At 38.6% G+C, this 22,314-nt stretch overlaps 1 protein-coding gene across 1 annotated transcript in view; it reads left to right on the forward strand.

Moving 5' to 3' along the window:
- The first annotated feature begins 26 nt into the window (after nucleotides 1–26).
- LOC103507013 (THO complex subunit 5 homolog) overlaps nucleotides 27–22,314 on the forward strand; it is a 26,609-nt gene continuing 4,321 nt past the window's right edge. The window contains exons 1-5 of the mRNA XM_017443134.2: nucleotides 27–123; nucleotides 4,935–5,041; nucleotides 5,505–5,682; nucleotides 6,033–6,250; nucleotides 7,390–7,591. Of these exons, the coding sequence (XP_017298623.2) occupies nucleotides 27–123; nucleotides 4,935–5,041; nucleotides 5,505–5,682; nucleotides 6,033–6,250; nucleotides 7,390–7,591 (802 nt within the window). The remainder of the gene's footprint in view (nucleotides 124–4,934; nucleotides 5,042–5,504; nucleotides 5,683–6,032; nucleotides 6,251–7,389; nucleotides 7,592–22,314) is intronic.

Below are 22,314 nucleotides of genomic sequence, written 5' to 3' on the forward strand. Positions count from 1 at the left end.
TAGTATGAGTGGAATGTATGTTCGACATGGCTTTTCAATTTGATTACACGCTACACGGTGTGGCCCTACGGTCTACTGTGGTGTCCAGGGATTGGGCTGAAACTTCTATTAAGATGTCTCGAGGTTTTCTTCGATCTTATTAACAAGGGTTTTGATAGCGATTACTTTTTGCTCATTTCCATGAATGACCAGCTGAATCCCATACAAATAAATGAGACTTCGGTTGGACTACAGAGGTAAAGGGACTTTTCAGTCCCCTCTCAGCAGGATAAACAAGGTGTATTCTATCCTATTTTCAATTCAACTGGTAAGGGCCAAACTTTCAACACAGTAGAGGACCCACAGATCCTCTTTTAACAAAATGGATTTTTAAGATATCTACATTCGCAATCATCTTCAGGAGGCTGAGTGCACCCCACCACCGGAATTTGATACTTTGTCACACCTTCTGATACATGGCAAGTTACAACAACAACCACACCAACACCAACAACTCACGGTAATAAGAAGATCTGTAGGTACCTACGTAACCTACTAATCATGTTAAAATACGTGCTTAGAAAAAAGGAGTGAGATCCCCCACAAAAACACAACTGTGAAAAAAAAAGGCCAAGTTCCTATCCAAAAATGTCGGCCTATAAAAGTGGTGAGATCAGAAAATAAAGGCCAAGCCTGCAGTACCCACCAACAACAACAACAACACCAACAACAACACCAACAACAACAACACCAACAACAACAACACCAACAACAACAACAACACCAACAACAACAACAACACCAACAACAACACCACCAACACCAACAACAACAACAACACCAACAACAACACCACCAACACCAACAACAACACCACCAACACCAACAACAACACCACCAACACCAACAACAACACCACCAACTTACACCCATGAGATTACGTGAGCTCACGTGACGTGTTTCTACATTAAGACTATTGGTCCAGAGTCCATGGACGAAAAGTAATCACAAACAGAAGATACTTTTCTTACACCTAAGGTATTGCTGGCCCAACAATAAACAGGATTTCCTGAGAAACAAACCAGACATTCCAGAGAAACTCGCGAACACATAGCAACAACATCAACTTGAAAGTTCCAAGTCACATACGTGTAGTATTCTAATGCCTTAAAAAGTCTCTCATTCATTTGGTTATCACCAGTACAGCACGTTCTCAGCAAATATAGATCACGAGAAAACAAGCTCGATTCTCAAGACCCATCGCCAGAAGTTGTGTTACAATACGGTAATTAGATCGGAAGAGCCTAGGAGTTGTTAATATGAAATTAATTTGCCCATAAGGAGAGATAATGAGGTAATAAGCCTTCTAATGAACGCATCAGACATACAGAGGTTGGTCCAATTACTTTTCTAGTCTAGTCTTCTAGTCTATAAAATGCTGGAAATACAGGATGGACTATATCTAGAGTTACTATCTATTGGGGGGTTCCAAAATACCTAACCATGCCGAGGTATTTGAACACGAATAGGTAGATCCCACATGGTTGGGTAGAAAATAACAAAGTTTCCTAATCTTGCTTGCAACTTTACATACATAATTACACATTCCATGAGAACGAAAGCGATTAAGCCCCGTTTTCTGTAGCTAATACTTCACAAAACATTTAACATAGGAGGTCTTCTATGCTGTTTACCGGGTTTGACGAAACACCCTATATCCTAATTGACAAGAGCCTTCACAGTACCTTGAACAAGTGAACACCTTTGCCTCTCCTACTTTCTACCTGTGAACACGGGTGACTACTCGAATCAAAACCTATCTGCTAATTAACGGGAAAAGTCCATTATTATTTTGTCAACGTTTCGCCCCATTTGGTCTGCTGTTAGGATCCAAGCCTGATCCTGGCAGAGTGGAGATGAAGTTTCATGGATGTGGTGGGACTAATGAGACTGGCTGAACGTTTGAGATGATACTGATAGGATGAGACGAGAAAGGAGGAGGAGAAAGAGGAGGAGAGGAGACTGACAGAGTTGATGACAATTGTGAGAGAGGATTAATGGAGGGGGAAGGAAAAAGGAATGAGAGGAGGTGAAAGGAGAAGAGGACGGGAAGGAGTAAGAGGAAAGACATGAGGGATAGAAGAAGGAGAAGAGCGGGTAAGAGGAGGAATAGAAGAAAGGGAAATATGGGTGGGAGAAAGAAGAAGTGGAGGACGAAAAATGAGGCTGAAGAAGAGGACTAGAAGAAAATGAAGAAGAGGAGAAGAAGGTTTAGTAGGACGTGGAAGTGTAAGAGGAAGAATAGAAGGATAAACAGTAGGAGGACTAGGAAGAGGAGGATAAGGAGAAGGAAGAGAATGGAGGGGAGTAAAAAAGAGTGGATGAGTTAGAGTTGATGATGAAATGTTCAGATGGGAATCTCTTGATTGTTGTTTGTGTGGGTTTTGAAATAAATTTTTCTCTTCTCTGGGGGAAGAAATGTATTCAGTTTGTTTTGTTGGCCGATAGGAATTATACAAAAGGTAGCATGTTCTCAGAATTTGCTCTATCTTGAAAAAAAAAAAAACGTTACTTCCTACATGAATCTTGGAGAAAACTCTCCTTTTAGTCAACGAGTATGTCTTTTACCATAATGGTTCGTGTTTTTACAAAATGTGTCTTCTCCTTTCCAGTATTTTTTTTTTTTTAATCAACCAATCAGATCGCTTAATCCAGAAGTTAAACTTAGACCGAGTTTAAACTTACTTCGTGGTTCCAGGGGCTTTATACCTTTATTTGGTCCTTCTGCTTCAGTGAGATATTGGTCTCATTTTATGTCCCATCTTTTGACGATTCAGATTTGATCTTTACTCACAAAGCTTTTGTTTTTAGTCTGTCTTTCCATATTTTTATGTCTTAACCCATCCAAATTGTCTCCCATCTTAACATTCTAGATTTAAGGAAAGAAGTCCAAAGAATTAACTTAAAAAAAGAAGAGATTATTCTTTTTATTATATTCCTCATCCCCAAGTTTTACGATCTATTTTTATTTCTCTTTTGTAAGGATGCTAAGGCCTCCTTATCTCCTTAAGTCCTTTCTCTCCACTCCTTTTATCAATCTCTTTATCTCGCTTCTCTTTGAAACCGAGGATCTTTCCTCTTCATTACCTTTTTTTTTTTTCTCTCGTCTCCTATTCTATGAAATCTATCCCCTCTCTTTACTTCCCCTTTCATTTCCAATTTTTTCATCATTCCCCTTATTTCTCTTTCACCTAGCTCCCTCCCTTTATCTACGTATATCTCCATTAATTCTCTTCTCCCTCCCCTCTCCTAGTTCCATTCTCCTCCTTTCTCATTCCCCTCTCCCCTCCCCTCGAAGATCGTCTTTCGAGTTGATAATGAGTTTTAATTAAAAGCACTCCATTCAGGCTTCAACAACGTCTTTCTAAAAAAAAAAAATCCTAGTCTGTAAAAATGGCCCCGCATTTTTCATCCGTCTTTTGTGAGTAAATAATCACCATAAATTAAAGAGAAAGAAAAAAAAAATATTGGCAAACTGATATCATTAATTACTCTCTCTTTCTCACTCCTTTCTCTCTTCTCTAATTTCCTTTCTCTCTGTCTCCGTCTCTAATCCACTTTCTCTTCCCTTCTCTTTCTCTCTTCGTTTCTAATTCACTTTCTCTTATTACGAGACTCTCGATAATACTTCCCTTTTCTTAATCAATTTTCTTTTCTCCTTCTTTGCTCGGGTTTCATTAACTCTCTTTATTTTCTCTTCTTTCTCGGGCTTTCTATTCGTTTTGTCTTACCAACGGGAACAACTTAATAGCACTTGTCAGCAGCCGAAGACCGAATTAATCTGTTGCCTAGACCAGTGATACTCTGGTCCGGGCCCGAATCGGAGTTTAAATTCGGTTTAAGATAAAGTCTTGGAATAGGCAATCTGATTGGTTGATTTCATAATTTTCAGCCAATCAGACCAACCATACAATAGACCGACCATAAAATATAGACTAGTGGTCACTAGTGTAGCAACGGAGGGGGTTCACCAGAACCTCATTCCAAGAAGAACGTTTCACATTGCAGTTAATTCTACAGCGAAAAAATTCTCTTTAGTACATACCTTTACTCTCTCTCTCTTTTTTTTTTATTTTTTTTTAAGAGGTTTGACAGAGGGAACTGTAACTGCTATGGTCTTATCGTCCCGAAATCGAAGAGAGAAGGAAGATCCTATCTAACTGGTGATCATACAAGTGAGTATTCTAATTCTAATGCTTAAGGCCAGCCACTCATGCTCAGACACTCAGACCATCTGACAGACCGCGGTCTCACAGACCTAGGTCTGTCAGATCGTCTGAGCGTGTGTGGCGGAAAAAGCTTGAGCTCTCAGATGAGCTGACAGACCCAGGTCTGTGAGACCACGACCTGTCAGAACTCACACCAGCACCATTTCCATCACATTTTTTTTTCTTTTTCTCACATATCAACCACCCAGAAATGTTCAGCAACAATCCAGCAACCTTTTTTCCTCTCCAGACTTGATTCTGAACACATTTTTTTTGCAAGTGTATGCAAGACTAGGTTTTTAAGTTTTTATCTTTAAAGTTGCGCAACAATGGAAACAAGAGTTCTTATACGTAAAAACCCTCCACTTATTCAACCTAATATAAACCCAGGGGTATAGGCGCGAACGACCTACTGTACGTAGTGTTAAAGTGCCTTTAAGGAAAAGAAGAAGGAGAAGAAGAAGAAGAAGAAGAAGAAGAAGAAGAAGAAGAAGGAGGAGAAGAAGGAGGAGAAGAAGAAAAAGAAGAAGAAGAAAAAGAAGAAGAAGAAGAAAAAGAAGAAGAAGAAAAAAAGAAGAAGAAAAAAAAGAAGAAGAAAAAAGAAGAAGAAGAAGAAGAAGAAGAAGAAGAAAAAAGGTCGTTTCAAGTTGAAACTTAAATCTCACTTTGTCCATTTTGTTTTCGCAGGTCCGATTATCGAAGTGAAAATCAATGGTAAGGAGGAAGAGGCAGAGCAAGTGAACAAGATGCTGACTGAAGTGGAGAATGTGTTGGATTCAGACTCGGAAGCAGAGGTTTGTACAATGTTGTTGTTGTAGCAGCTTTAGCTATAGTCAAAAGGTGATGACAAAATAGAGAAACTATCTCTTTTGTCTGCCATACACCAGGGTGATGGTCTCTAGCCATGTTTAATTGGCTCGTCACTAGTCAAACATCGCATCGTGAGGACTTGTGCTTGTTCTTGTCAAGCAAAGAGAACCCTTTGGAACTGTCAGCTAGCTAGGCTGGTTAGAGTTCTTAGGGTTAACTATTCTTCTCCCTGTTTATAGTCGTACAGCCAGACGCTAGTCTACTCTCTGTTTAACGTCCCCTAACCAGACAATACTAGTTAGCTTGGAAACTAGCGCGTCTGTCTTGTAAGCGTAGGTTCATTTCCCGCCCGGAGCCGATTTTATCCTGAACTTCGTTCTCGGAACGGTTTTAGGGTTTTTTTCTCGAAAGGTTTGATTCTAGCTGAATTCCTCTCTCCCCTCACAGGAAGCCGCGGGTAACACTCAGGAATCCAGCTCGTCTAGCAAACACCGCCACCACCATCATCACTCGAAATCTCAATCGTCTCAAGTAACATTGAAACCTAGCGATAAGATTGAAGATAAGCGATCCAAACTGTGTCTATCGCATCCCCTCACTGTAGATATTGTACTGCACACTAAAGGTAGGTTCACAGTTTCTTTTATTTTATCACCGTAAGAAAAAGAAAGAAAAATTTGTCTCTATTGTAATATTTATTGTAATAGCTACCATTTATTGTATTCAAAATGTGTGAAAATGTTCAGTTATCAAATAAAATATTGTTGAGAAAAAAAAGTGAATTAAATAAAAGATGAGGAAGACAGGATAGGAGGAAAGCCAGCCGTTCCGAGAACGAACATTATCCCATCAGGATAAAATCCGCCCCGGGCGGGAATCGAACCCGCGGCCTAGCGCTTACAAGGCTAACTAGGCTGGCTCTCAACAGTTTAATATTGCACCACTTTATTTGAGTTGTTCTGTGTTGATTTGCAGGTGCAAGCAGTGCAAGTCTAACGTGCACGTTCTCCTACCTATACAACCTACACGTGGTCACGGTCAAAGTGACCAAGACAGGGATTCCCAGTGCAGGGGTCGCGGGTTCGAATCATCTCGAGTCAGAACTATTGGCCGGTCTGTTTCCTGAGGATAATGTAGGAGATGATGAGACGCGGGTGACGCCTAACCCAGCCAACCACTATCAACTCAAACAGGTAATACCCTGCTCGTTTAATTTAAACATTGATAAGGCTTTTTTGGACTTTTTAAGCCCTTAAAAGTTTGATAAGGAGAACCAAAAAGGCAGATATATTTTGCAGAACTTCAAAGAATTATATTAATTTATTTGTTAAAAGCCGACATGTTTCGGAGGCACTTCCTCCATCATCAGGGCTACAGGGAACACTAAACACTAATGTAGCCCTGATGATGGAGGAAGTGCCTCCGAAACATGTCGGCTTTTAACAAATAAATTAATATAATTCTTTGAAGTTCTGCAAAATATATCTGCCTTTTTGGTTCTCCTTATCAAGATTTTTTATTTTGTTTCTCAATTGTTTATTATTTTCATGTATTAAGTAATTTTATTGCTCTTACTACTATTACCTTGCTAACAATTTTGCCCAGGTACAGATCCAATATTTCCCGTCTGCCTGTATAGTCTGGGGGAGGTACATTCACTTCAATATCAAATCTGCCTGGTCGTAGGAGAAATGACTGCTGAAACCCTCCAAGAGATTCCCTTAAAAGTTGTTTCACCGCCGTTTTTATTTCGTAGCAATGGAACAACTGCTACATTAGACGCGTGTGGGTAATTTTCTATGTTTTAAAGAAATTATTCATTTTATTGATTTACGTAATAAAAAATGCGAAGTGAAAATTGAGAAATACTCCACTAAACTCACTAGAGTATGCTAGATATCCCCACTACAACAAAAGAAATAAAACAAACAAATAAGAAAAAATCTTATTTGAAATATTCGGGAAAATGGAAAATATTTGGTTAAAAACGGAAATTAAGTATTTGTTTATTTTGAAGAGTTTAACTGTTAAGGTCTTATCGTCCCAAAATCGAAGAGATAAGGAATACTGGATAGGAGAAAGCCAGCCGATCCGAGAACGAACATTATCCGTTCAGGATAAAATTCGCCCCGGGCGGGAATCGAATCCGCGGTCTAGCGCTTACAAGGCAGACGCGCTACCAACCAAGCTAACTAGGCTGGCTAAAATGAGTAAACAAAAGATACGAAAATATTTGTTTAAAAAAAAAGAAAAAAAAAAAACGGAACTCATTTGTTTTCTTCACTTTATTTACAAAACAAAATACTCTTCATATTTTATCCCATGTTAACAGGTTGGCCTCACCTGGGACTCAACCAAGCTAGGGCACGCCTACCCGTGGGTGCAGCGTCTATCGGGCCTTACCTTCCCCTCCCCCTCCTCCCCTACTAGTGTGAACGCGGCCCTGGCTCAAACCAGCGTCCCTCGAGTTGTGAGACGACTAGCAGCCCGATTCCGCTCCGTACAAGCGCTGGCAACACTGCTCGTGCAACTCGGTGAGTACTTGGCAACGTCCAGACATTATTATTAAGCAATCTCCGTGGTCGAGTGGGTATAACACCAGGGTTGCACTCTGGAGGTCCCGGGTTCGATTCCCAGCGGGGTCGAAGTTAGAACTAGTTAGACATATATGTAAGTAAAAATAGCAAGCAAAAGTTTGGCAAGGAACTGATCTTATACGGTTTTGCCACAAAAATAAGTAAACAACAAAATATTGGATCCGTGAGCATTGAGCGTGGTTCTTATTTCGAGATTTCATCTGAAATTTCTTCACAGATAAAATCTGAAAGATGTCAACCGTCCACACTGCTTCCACAATATATGTAGCTTCACCTCGTCCCAATGTGTGGACACAGCTTAACGTCTATTGTACTCTAGATATCCAAGTAAGTATACAAATCCGTATAATAATCCACATGTATTCACACACTATGCCTACAGTGTACGTTTTACGATGCAATACAGCAAAAACTGGCGCCTATCTGTCACTCCCTACCTCCTCTCTCGCTCTTCTTAATGTCGACATAACTTAATTTATTCACGACACAATCAATCATCCGTATAATAATCCACATGTATTCACACACTATGCCTACAGTGTACGTTTTACGATGCAATACAGCAAACTGGCGCCTATCTGTCACTCCCTACCTCCTCTCTCGCTCTTCTTAATGTCGACATAACTTAATTTATTCACGACACAATCAATCACAAACACTCTCTCTCTTTTGCTAGCCGACAAACTCGCGTTCAAAAATTGCCAATGCCTTTTTGTTTGTTTGTATCATAACAATCATAGTTCTTTTACAAAACAGTATTATAATAGGCATGTAAAGGCTTCTGCTAGCCGACAAACTCGCATTCAAAAATTGCCAATGCCTTTTTGTTTGTTTGTATCATAACAATCATAGTTCTTTTACAAAACAGTATTATAATAGGCATGTAAAGGCTGTGAGAAAAAGCATTGTGTTTCCCAAAACACGAGTTCACACCTGCATCAAGTTTTAATATTTCACCGTAAAAAGTCGCGGTTTTATTAAGTCATATCTACTAATGATCTTTTTCCAAATTGTGTTTTCCAAAACACGAGTTCACACCTGCATCAAGTTTTAATATTTCACCGTAAAAAGTGGCGGTTTTATTAAATCGTATCTACTAATGATCTTTTTCCAAAGAAAAATGCAACTGCCTAGCAGAAAACGCCATTGAGACATACAATAATTGGGTAGATAATTCTCTTTTTCCAAAGAAAAATGCAACTGCCTAGCAGAAAACGCCATTGAGACATACAATAATTGGGTAGATAATTCTGAATAGAAAAACGCTAGCGCCAATTTGAAAGTTACAACTGGTCAACAAGACCAGACATTGTTCTCACAAGAGTTTTTCCAAAGAAAAATGCAACTGCCTAGCAGAAAACGCCATTGAGACATACAATTATTGGGTAGATAATTCTGAATAGAAAAACGCTAGCGCCAATTTGAAAGTTACAACTGGTCAACAAGACCAGACATTGTTCTCACAAGAGGTTGACATTTTAACAGAGAACCTATAAACACAATCCGTTACCGTTCTAATCAGAATACCAATGACAGTCCATAGGTTGCTACCAGGTGCCGTACTCCAAAGTTGCACGGTAAACTTGCAAAGTATTTTTTACTACAGAGAGAACCAACGATCCAAATAAAAAGTCGATTAATACGGAGATCTGGCCAGATAAAAAGAGGTTGCTACTAAAACAAACAACAACAATTCGAACCAACAACGACGCATGTACACACATACCTACCTACATGATTTAAGGTATTTTTCAGTGAAATTCTAAGAATGGGCCCATAGCTATATGTACAGAGTCTATTATTATCAATTGGTATGCCATATGCCACCACGCTCGGTGATTAATCCTTAAAATCGAATGCTAGCCATAACCTATGCAACCAAGGTAGTCGGTAGGGCTGGGAATTTCCAACTTAGTGCCGTGTGGCTGCCAGAGACCAGTGTCGAATCACCTATTCATCTCAGCTGATAACTTTAGTTCACTGTTAGGAGTGTCAGGCTTTGTTAATTTTTGTGGTATCTTCCACTAACGGGCTAAGAAAAGTCATATTTGGAATAGACATATATCAGGACTTTGTAACTCATAATATAAGCTACACTGCATGAAAGTCTTTTCCCTTCAAGTGCCTTTTTAAAGGTGATAATTTTGCCATATGTCATCCTATGTTTACAGCTTACGGTCAAAAAGTAACCAACATCTAGGTCTAGGCACGTGCTGTCTTTGGCTGTTCATAGTTGATAGTTGCCATATAATATATCACAACCTTAGTTCGATCTCTTAGTAGTTCGACCTCAGATGCAGCTGAATGAAAAGTCAAAAGTTACTCGACAGCCAAATTGTGCCTTTTTAAAGGTGATAATTTTGCCATATGTCATCCTATGTTTACAGCTTACGGTCACAAAGTAACTAACATCTAGGTCTAGGCACATTCAGTCTTTGGCTGTTCATAGTTGATAGTTGCCATATAAATATCACAACCTTAGTTCGATCTCTTAGTAGTTCGACCTCAGATGCAACTGAATGAAAAGTCAACAGTTACTCGACAACCAAATTCGAACTCAGGGAGGAGGAAGCTTTCAACAGTCATACCAAAAAAAAAAAAAAAAAAAAAAAAAATAAAAGGATATTGCTGATCGTTTTGAACCAATAATGTTTGTTTGCTCTTTTTATTTTCCTTATCCTATACTAAGGAAAGAAATGCCATCGGCTGAAATTTTCAATGGTCAGTTTTTAGTGCTAAAACAAGTTTCGAGGTTCCAAGAGCCTTAACCCCCAATTGTGCACAGTTTAATAGGACAAGGAAAGTCGTGTGATGTTCACACCAAAAATAATGTAAATCACACCAGAAGTAGGTATATAATTACTAATTAGTGAAATTCATTTAGGTATCTATTGCTCGACAAGAGGTTCAATTACATTACTATCCTTATAATAAGGGGGGGGGGATGCTTTGCATTTTGATAGATTTATGATTTATCTGCGCAATTTTCCCATTGCTTGATTACGTCTCACTGGATATTTCCATCTTAATTTTTCTACCTGTCTTTTTCCTCTCCATGGTATTTTCTTCAATTACGTCTCTATTTTCCTTCTTAATACGTGTTTTCCTTATTTCATTCGAAGCTTTTGCGTACAAACCCTGTGATATCTATGGACATAGAGTCATGGACACAATATCTATGGACCCAGACTTCCAATATCTATGGACACAGAGTCATAGATATTATATCTATGGACACAGTGGAGAGTTCTCTTCGTGTCTGCGCCACAAGTCACAAGTTCAGCTATGCCATTCATTCGAGCTACCTACTTCATCTTCCGAGACGAGGAATGCGAGTATGTGTACTAGTGCACTCTATTCCATTAGTCAGAATAGTATCTTGGTATCTTTATACAGGGTGAGCCATTGCTGCCGCGGAATACTCGCAGAGGTTTTTTTTGTTAGTCAGAATAGTATCTTTGTATCTTTATACAGGGTGAGCCATTGCTATCGTGGAATGGTAACACGAGGTTTTTTGGCCTGTGGGTTAGTCAGAAAGTATCTATCTTTATACAGGGTGAGCCATTGCTGCCGTGGAATAGTAACACGAGGTTTTTTGGCCTGTGGGTTAGTCTGAATAGTATCTATCTTTATACAGGGTGAGCCATTGCTGCCGTGGAATAGTAACACGAGGTTTTTTGGCCTGTGGGTTAGTCTGAATAGTATCTATCTTTATACAGGGTGAGCCATTGCTGCCGTGGAATAGTAACACCAGGTTTTTTGGCCTGTGGGTTAGTCAGAATAGTATCCTAGTATCTTTATACAGGGAGAGCCATTGCTGCCGCGGAATACTCGCAGAGGTTTTTTTGTTAGTCAGAATAGTATCTTTGTATCTTTATACAGGGTGAGCCATTGCTATCGTGGAATGGTAACACGAGGTTTTTTGGCCTGTGGGGGGCTATTCAAATTCGATATAAGAAGTGCATCCATTCACAACATCTTTGTGAGGGTGAGAGAAATGCCTAGGACGAATTAATAAAATTCCTATGATGATAGTATGTACGTATGTTGTTTTACTACTGTTCTAGACATGAATGGTTTCCTTTAACAAATCTGCATTAGATCCTAGCCTTGTCTCAAGATTAAGGATTTGTAGGGACAAAGAAAGTGCTCCATCTTTCTGCCCAACTGTTCTCTCCATCTACAAAAGAGAGAGCTCCAATTTGGTACACTCCCTACTTTTCCTTTCCTTCCGACATTCTTGGTCCTTTCCGTTCGGACATTCTACACAAATTCACACACCAATGGTGTACCGGTACCCCCATTTCCTAATCATGGCGCCTCAAGGTCCACAAACTAGAAACAATGTTAAGCTACAGACAACCATGTCAAGTACCACAGACTACATTGTTTATTGTTGCAAATAACATCACCGGCCACCTTTCCACAGCGTGCTCAGATAAGATAAGAGGCCCGAGTGTGTTATTTTCGTTTAGACGCTGAATGCAGGACGGACGGAGAGATTTCTGGATTTTCCGATAGCAAAACGCGACTCCCCGTTAGAATTGGAACGCCATACTCCTTGATAGGAGGTAAAGTTTAGAGAATCTAGAAATGTCTACTTCTGGAAGTTGGAGGCGGATTCTGAAATCCGCTAGAAAGCGGCCAAACTACTCCTAAACGATGTACCGATCTAATGTTAAGTACCACAGACTACATTGTTTATTGTTGCAAATAACATCACTGGCCACCTTTCCACAGCGTGCTCAGATAAGATAAGAGGCCCGAGTGTGTTATTTTCGTTTAGACGCTGAATGCAGGACGGACGGAGAGATTTCTGGATTTTCCGATAGCAAAACGCGACTCCCCGTTAGAATTGGAATGCCATACTCCTTGATAGGAGGTAAAGTTTAGAGTATCTAGAAATGTCTACTTCTGGAAGTTGGAGGCGGATTCTGAAATCCGCTAGAAAGCGGCCAAACTACTCCTAAACGATGTACCGATCTTAACCAAAACTTTCGTGTTGCACCCTTGTCACATTTGAGGGTTTCATACCAAATTTCAAGTTTCCATCTCTGACCATTCTCGAGATATTTTGTTTACAGACAACAGACACACATACGGACCAATGGCTGACACTTTGGATTTAGGCTCAGTTGCACCCTTGTCACATTTGAGGGTTTCATACCAAATTTCCATCTCTGACCATTCTCGAGATATTTTGTTTACAGACAACAGACACACATACGGACCAATGGCTGACACTTTGGATTTAGGCTCACCTTGTCACATTTGAGGGTTTCATACCAAATTTCAAGGTTCCATCTCTGACCATTCTCGAGATATTTTGGTTACAGACAACAGACACACATACGGACCAATGGCTGACACTTTGGATTTAGGCTCTCGGGACCTCAAACGTGTTTTAGCAAAAAAAACTAACCATCGAAAATCTAGACAAAATACAATACTTTCCATACTAGAGGATAAGGAAAGTAAAAAGGAATTTCCTATATTTTCTAACCATCGAAAATCTAGACAAAATACAATACTTTCCATACTAGAGGATAAGGAAAGTAAAAAGGAATTTCCTATATTTTCAAAAGGGGATACATTGTGAAGATGTCATCAAGTAGCTTTCCTAATCAAGTGAAGACAAAGCATCTTTCACCAGTTTTCAGGGAATTTCCACTTTAATTACTAAAATTAAGAGGAAGCCAGAAAAACTATTGGTTCTGTGTCAGTGAAACAGAACCTATAGCTTGGACAGGCAAGAACATAATCGCCAAAGTTCTAAACTTGGAACAAAACTCGAAAATTCACAGAAATTTTATTCTCCTTACAAATGATACGAAAAATTCCGGCATTTTTTTACTTTCTATTACCCTTACGTATAGGGAACCTATACAAGGTAATGAGAAAGTATTGCAATCGGTCCAAATTTTCAAAATCATTGAGGTGGTGGGTTGGTATTCTCAACGTTGCTGTTGGTGTTGTGATGTTATCTACTCAATAATAATCGCTAGTGGGTGAACTCTTGTTTTTTCGGACAAGTCTCAAGTCTGGTTTCACATGTAATGACGTTTTTATCCAAATGGCAAAACACACGAGGCTCATTCTTAACACGAAAATCCAAATTTTACTTCCTTCCTGTCTTCTTATTAAAGAAGAACTTGGAGTTCTTATTAATGAACATCACGTTAGCACCAGGTGATGCTACTACAGGTAGTGGGTATTATTTCATTTTGTAAACAAATGTGGATTATCGTTTATATTCTTGCCATGTTGACTATTAATTCTAGCACTATTATTGTAGTTGCCTTCATTAATTCGGCTCCAATATTATGTAGATATGACTTCCCAGTCTACGACTTATAACAAGTCAAAGTAGTCCGAAAATTCTGGGAACGACATGAACAATATTCGAGCATTGAATAGGTTAGTTACCGATCTAAACTCGAATGGTAATTGACATGCATTGAGGTTATCACATAATTTATGCCAGTACGTACGACGTTTTACACATTTTGTTCCGAGTTTGAGAACGACATGAACAATATTCGAGCATTGAATAGGTTAGTTACCGATATAAACTCGAATGGTAATTGACATGCATTGAGGTTATCACATAATTTATGCCAGTACGTACGACGTTTTACACATTTTGTTCCGAGTTTATTCTGAGAACGACATGAACAATATTCGAGCATTGAATAGGTTAGTTACCGATCTAAACTCGAATGGTAATTGGCATGCATTGAGGTTATCACATAATTTATGCCAGTACGTACGACGTTTTACACATTTTGTTCCGAGTTTCGTGCATAATAAATACTTAATGTTAATTATGTTGTCGGTGTGGTCCCTTATATCTCTCCAATGTAATTGCTATTATCTGTGTTGAGTGTGTTTTTGGACAAGCGTGCTCATTTAAGCATGTTTGCTTTGGTTCGTGATAACGACTCTCAACTCGTCTACAATATTGTCTTTCGTTATGAAAATTTGTTCGGAGATGCTCAATTGACTTTGTTTCACACTGGCTCATGTTTGATATAATTCGCTATGTCACCAGTCACCACCTGTCTCATGGCCCATAGACCACCCGAGCATCTGTCTTTGATGTTTGTCCCGGAGTTCCAGTAAATTACTTTCGCTCTATGAGTTCTAAGAACTTCAACTCGACCACGAGTTTCTAACACATTGGTTTTCGCCAGTTTTTCAACAGAGAGACAGTGGAATCTAGTTCATCAATTTGAGGCAGAATAAAAAAGTTGAACCGGTCAGAAAGCAGGTAATTAAATAATATTCAGAAAAGATACTATCGTAAATTTCATTAATAAAGCGTAGTTTAGTTTGTAAATAAAAAGAATAGGTTCTTTACTTGAAAAAAGAAAACAAAATACACCTATGTTATACTTGTTATACCTACATATGTGAGAATATTATATTTGGGAACAACGAACTTGAAAATCTAGATAAAAACAACGTTACATAAATTGATGTTATTTATACTTGTTATACCTACATATGTGAGAATATTATATTTGGGAACAACGAACTTGAAAATCTAGATAAAAACAACGTTACATAAATTTGTTGTTTTTCAACGAAAATCCAGTTCTTTGTTATTATTCTTTACAGTTTTATTGCTAATTAGGCTACGGCTCCTTTCATTTCAGTTTAATTACATCTTTACTCATCAAACATTATATTGATATGTTTTGAATATTTTTTTGGCAGACGTTAAAGAATCTCGTTTTGACTGAATATTACCAGAGTACTCGCTTGATTATTATGGCGTCAACTTCAAGATGATTTATAGGGAGACAGTTAAGTACATAGTACATACCTGCGGAAGTTTCTCGATTTTTTGGTAAAAAGTTGTTTCTCGAGGTATGAATTATTTCCAAATGACACCGTCATTGACAAAAATAGCTACAACTTCCTCTCTCAACATATTGACTGAGAGGCGATTGTTATTCAACCCATACGAAAGTTATTACCGATCATTTTTTTTTTTTTTTTTAAGAATTCATTTGTGCCAGAAAAAAATTAAAGTTTCTCTAGTTTGCATATTATTTCCTTAGTGTCCTTTTAGATGACGTTTTCCGCCCTGTCTGGGTATCGTTATGCGAGTATATAAATTTGCTTTCCTTTATTGAACGCGCAAGTATTTTTAGCTTCAAGTTTATTGTTGACTTCCACCTACACACTTTCTCTTTTTGTTTACTTACGTAAATTCCCAGAACATTTGAGGGCGTGTTTGCAGCTTATACTGTGCATTCTTCTCGAAATCAGCTGTAGCTATTGAGCTAACCGTTCGCATATCCGATCTGTGTTGCATATCCGATCAAAATAAAAATAGAATGATTGTACCTACACGAAATAACTATCAGTAAAGACTAGAAAGTTTTGTTATGAATCACATTCAACAGCAGAGCCACGAATTTTATTTCGGAATGACGAACAAATCTAAAATAAAAATAGAATGATTGTACCTACCACGAAGTAACTATCAGTAAAGACTAGAAAGTTTTGTTATGAATCACATTCAACAGCAGAGCCACAAATTTTATTTCGGAATGACGAACAAATCTTTTCCTGAGAGAGTTGGCATTTAAGTTGTACTTCATATTTTTCCTTCACACATGGCCGTGATGCTTAGCGTGTAATCAAATAAATAAATAAAATATTTTTCCTGAATATCCTGAACGCTCAAGTTCTCAAGTTTGCGTCGTAGATTGGCCATACGTAACTGCTATAACTCATTTCTTTGTTTTGATTTTCTTCGATCAAGTATGTAAGTAGGTTCTCAAGGCAGTTATGCTTGAATTTCATTGAGTGGATGCCCAACTACGTAAGATGAATATCCTGAACGCCCAAGTTCTCAAGTTTGCGTCGTAGATTGGCCATACGTAACTGCTATAACTCATTTCTTTTTTTGATTTTCTTCGATCAAGTATGTAAGTAGGTTCTCAAGGCAGTTATGCTTGAATTTCATTGAGTGGATGCCCAACTACGTAAGATCTTACTGGTACACAAGGAAAATGTAAATTGCAAAGAAACAAGTGGGAAAGTAACCCGAACGGAAGTGGTAGGAGCAAATTGAAGCTTGAGTAAGAGATTATTTTTTTTTATTTTAATTTACCTCCACACATATGCTGTTGTTTTGAATTCGCAACAATAAGGAGAGTTTTAGCAAAGCATTACTTATTTCCACAATAACAAAAAAACCAATTGACTACCTATATTTTGTGTGATAGAAAGTGGAAATTATGGTGTCAGTGATGGTTTAACATAAACGTTAATCTTCGTCACTCCGTGTGCTGTCGTTTTCCCACCACGCCGTCTATCGTCATAGAGTTGTTATGCTCTGCACCACATTTCTAAGCAGATTTACCTCCACACATATGCTGTTGTTTTGAATTCGCAACAATAAGGAGAGTTTTAGCAAAGCATAACTTATTTCCACAATAACGAAAAAACCAATTGACTACCTATATTTTGTGTGATGGAAAGTGGAAATTATGGTGTCAGTGATGGTTTAACATAAACTTTAATCTTCGTCACTCCGTGTGCTGTCGTTTTCCCACCACGCCGTCTATCGTCATAGAGTTGTTATGCTCTGCACCACATTTCTAAGCGTAAAATCAACCAGCCTAGCTAGCTCGCTGACAGTTTTTCAAAAGGCTCATTCCTGCTTCGAAAGAATATGAACAAGTCCTCACGGTAGTTGATGACTGTGGTTCAGGAATCAGGACGAGCTAACTTACCTAAATATGGCTAGTGACCACTGGCGTATACGAGTAGGTAGGTATTCCACCCCCGCGAGAGCAACTGCAGACCCCTCAAAGAAGGTGGGAGCGAGGCATTGAGGGGCTTTGTGCTAGTAGATTTATAAGGGCCCCAGAGGGCCAGCCTAGTTAGCTTAGTTGGTAGTGCGTCTGCCTTGTAAGCGCTAGGCCGCGGGTTCGATTCCCCCCCGGGGCGGATTTTATCCTGATGGGATAATGTTCGTGGAACGGCTGGCTTTCTCCTATCCTGTCTTCCTTCTCTCTTCGATTTCGGGACGATAAGACCATAGCAGTTACAGTTCCCTCTGTCAAACCTCTTTTAAAAAAAAAAAACTGTATCTCTGTGCCTCTTTTTCATTTGAAACCAACAAATGTTTCCACTTTTTAGACTAACTTTATAGTTTGTAAAATTTACATCCCTCCCCCCTTCCCCGTGCCAATGTGTACTTGATGTATAACTATTGTAGTTTTACGATCGATTTTGCATTGGGAAAAATAAAATATAAAGCACATTATGAACACACATAAAGTAAATCGTAAATACATTGGGGTGCGGGTATTTACAACGCGAAAATATTTATTCTACACTCAGAGTCAACGTTTCCACATTTAAAATTATCTGTTAATACACCTTGGAATAAGGAAGGAGCAGTGGCGTAGCGTGTATGTATGGCGTGTATGGCGGCCATACAACTCAAAAGTTCAATCTAATGCCCATAAATATGGCATGTAATGTGATGGGACTTGGTAGACCTGTGGATGAGCCCTACACGCCCTACACTTGAATTTAGACCACACTACGCCACTGGGAAGGAGCCCATTGTTTTTGAGCGTCCAAGGAGTTTCAACCCCCCAATCCTTCCAACACCCTGAGATTTCAGCTCAGCCAAACTAATGGTGGCTGTCTCAGGGACACTGAAAAAAAAGAAGAAAACCTAAAACTGTGTCCACACAGGTACATACTCGTAGTTGACCGTCGATCAACGAGGTGAAGAAATGAATCCAATATGTTGTTGAGGTGGTGTATACGGTTTCGTTAGACGGGGTCGACTATATGTGGCTTTGAACCACCCGTGTTCATCAGGTTACTCAGGCAGTTAATCATCAGGCATCAGGCAGTTTATACGTGAGTAACTTCCCGGTAACCGTTGAGTTGAACGGCACAACGGATTTGTAGAACAACGGGAACAACCGAATATCTACCTATTTAGATCAGCGACGTCTATGTGATGGGCAAAGCACGAAAGATAAATCTAAAGGTGTGTCCACACAAAGTCGACGATCGGTCGACAATGTGTTTTTTCATAAAGAAGTTGTGCAGCTGCTGAAAGTGCATACGAAATATCAAAATGATCAAGCTCTTGCTTTTGCAAATCTGTTTCTGAACATCCGAAGACTGTGAAAATGACGCGTGTGTTTGTGGAACAGCCCCTAAATCCAAACAAAACCCCCATTATTCCTTATTAAAACTCTCAAAATGTACATAGGTTTATCTACAACATCAAAAATTTGGCCTTTCCTCGCAACATATCAGACTCATTTGCATGCGACTTTCGACCCGATATTAATATTAACGACTGTAAATTGTCATTAACGAAGTTCACTTATGATCTCCTTGGATTCAACTAATTCTTCTTTCATCTTCTTGTTCTCGTCTTTCACTTGATTCAACTCCTTCTGAAGTTCTTCGATCTTTTTCTTCTGGGTTTCTACTACTTGCAGCACACGATTCATCTTTTTTTTCCATGTCTTCCATTCGACTATCCATCTTCTTCAGTAGATTCATCATTTCCCCATTGTCTTTGTCTTCATCAATCTCGATTACACTATCATCATTTTTGAACTTCTTACTTCCACGGCCCATGATAGATAAGTAGGTATTCAAATAAAACACTTTCCACACAGCACGGGGGAGTGCGGGGGAAACAGCTTCAGAACGTAACCTAGGCAACGGAATCCAAGCAACCGACTGTTATTGATTTTTCACTATCGTATTATACGAATTTTCAACTATTAAAAAAATGCTAAAAAATGATATTTACAATCAAAAACCTGCTGATTTGACCAAAGAAATCAAATCCCCGATACTAAATCTGTATCTATGCAAAAAATCACAAAAAAATACCACTTGAAACTACTTGTAAATATTAAAAGACACGAGAGAAAATTTTGCGTGCGGACGAGAGTTTTATTTAAATTCTGATTCCTCGTTTTATATCATCATCCAGTTTCGTGTGTCGTACGCCAATCCTTTCTTTTGTTGTTGGGTATCATTTGTTTCTTGGACAAAAGGAGAATGAAGATTTGTTCCTAATATATCACCACCTTTTCTTTTTCGCAAGAAATTAAACGAACTAATTAGTAAGGGTATTTCCTTCAAGGGGCCTGAGTGTACCAGGATCTAAACCAGGAGTTCCTGGAAATATCCAGGGGAAAAAGAAATGAGTGATTTCGGCCAGTCGTCAAATTTCCTCAGAAATCCATAAAGATGTTTGTCCAATAACTCTTGTTTAAAGCTTTATTAAGGAGCGCGGTAGCGCTCCGCCCTGCCAAGTCGAGTAGGTAACTACATACCATAATATAGGTGCACTTTTAAAAATGAAAATTAGAAAGTAAAAAAACTTCACAATACACAATAAATTTCAAGCTGTATTTATCACACTTTTACCGGGAGATAATGAAATAAATAACAGATAGAGAGAAAAAAGTAAAAACGTACCGGTTATTCCTTTCAAATTTGAAAAACCCCCTCACTAAATCATAAACTAATGAATTTAAACATATTGAATTTTTTTTGTCACCCTCGGAACAAAAATACAAGCCGTAAAAAAAAAGAGGAGACAATCATAAATCTAACACCGCTGTTGCACCGGTTGAAAAGAGACTTGATTTTTAGACATGACACACACTTCAAGAGTATTTTATCGAAACCCCGTCACTTCATAGAGGATTACAATGCTGAATCTTCTATTTCTAATCAATAGATCTGATCAGGGACTTCAGTTGTGATAGTTATGTTCGTAAAAGGCCCAAGATTCCAACTGATAAATTAAATTACAGCAGATAAATCCGTCCCAATGCCTGATTGTGCGTAGGAGACCGAGAGACACTTGTTTTATTATTAGTATGTATTATTATTTTATTTATTTTTTATTATTACGTTTTTCTTATTGTCACAAGGTCTGAAGTTTTTCCTCTGAAGAGAACACAGGAGAACGGCAATTGAATAGAACAGTTGTTACAACCTTCTAAACTCCATAGTTATTTATTTATTTTTGTATAGTTTCGTTCATATTGCTAGATCGCCATATAATTGCTAGGTCACGGTTTCGATTGCCGCCGGGGGTGAAATTTATCCTTAACAGATAAGTTTCGTTTTCGGGACGTCTGAAAACGAAACTTATCTGTTTACTTTCTCTTGTCATGTCCTCTTTCTCTGTTCGATTTCATGATGATAAGACTTTCATTGTTAGCAGTTCCCTATCAAACCTCTTGAAAAGAAGAAGAAGAAGAAGAAGAAGAAGAAGAAGAAGAAGAAACTAGGAAGAAGAACCTGACGTCCATCTTTACACATTAATTTGTAATTTGGCTCTGTTTTTGAAAATTTTAATCTCAAATATACCTAGGTAAAGTATTTATCTATCTAAATACCTAGGTAAGTATTTATCTATCTAAATACCTAGGTAAGCATTTATCTATCTAAACACCTAGGTAAGTATGTATCTATCTAAATACCTAGGTAAGTATTTATCCATCTAAATACCTAGGTAAGTATTCATCTATCTAAATACCTAGGTAAGTATTTATCTATCTAAATACCTAGGTAAGTATTTATCTATCTAAATACCTAGGTAAGAGTTAGATAGGTATAGCAGGCACTACAATACATTTATCTTCAAAGGTGATTTTCTTTAGAAAGGAATAAAAGGATCGGACACACAAAGCACAGGAAGATTAGTAAGTTTTAACCAAGATAAGATGCAAACGGGATTCAGGTCAGACTTTCGTGTTCGGGGGACCAGGAGAGAAAGCACTTTGCTTTCGCCAAAAGAGAGCACGGTCCAGTGTTGTTGTTTATCATGCAGAAGGTGCCGGGTTCGATTCCCAGAGTTCATTCGTTCATTCGTATTACAATTGCAAATTTCGAAGGGTTTCTTTCTGGTGTTCTTGTGCTAACCCAGCATATAAATGCCTAAATGGGAAGTACTGTGTCTCTTCTCACCCATCTCATGAAAATGCTACGACACAGACCATACGAGTCTATCAGTTGTTCGAACAGGACTAAATAGACCCTTTACTCCAACAGTATGCTACTGCCATTATTGTGGTCATTATCCTCGAACAATGTTGAGGATAAAATTCCATACCTCGGTTGGGATTGAACCCACATCCTTCTAATTACCAGTATTATTCAGATGGCCATCATGGCCACTTCACCATTATTACCTATGTTATTTCCACAACTTTCAATCTATTTTCCCACCTTTTTGTTCTTCTTTATTAAAGAGGTTTGACAGAGGGAACTGTAACTGCTATGGTCTTATCGTCCCGAAATCGAAGAGAGAAGGAAGACAAGAGAGAAGAAAGCCAGCCGTTCCTAAAACTTTCACAGCTTTCTAATCTTAGAGGAAACACCAGCACAATGAAAATCAGTCTCAAAATAAATTGACCCCAGCTCAAGATGTTAAGACCTCACCAAAGATTAATGTTTTGTTAATAGCTTTTCTTTTACACTTTAAAAATTATCCCCTTGTTCTCCCCACTCTCTCCTCTTTTCTTATCTATGTTCACTTTGCGGCGTGTGCTAAAGGGAAAATCTGACTTTGGGACCGGCTTAGGGTCTGGCTTTGGGACCGGCTTAGGGTCTGACTTTGGGAGCGGCTTAGG

Source organism: Diaphorina citri, unplaced genomic scaffold, assembly GCF_000475195.1.
Source record: "Diaphorina citri unplaced genomic scaffold, Diaci psyllid genome assembly version 1.1 scaffold281, whole genome shotgun sequence".
NCBI classification, from domain to species: Eukaryota; Metazoa; Arthropoda; class Insecta; order Hemiptera; family Psyllidae; genus Diaphorina; species Diaphorina citri.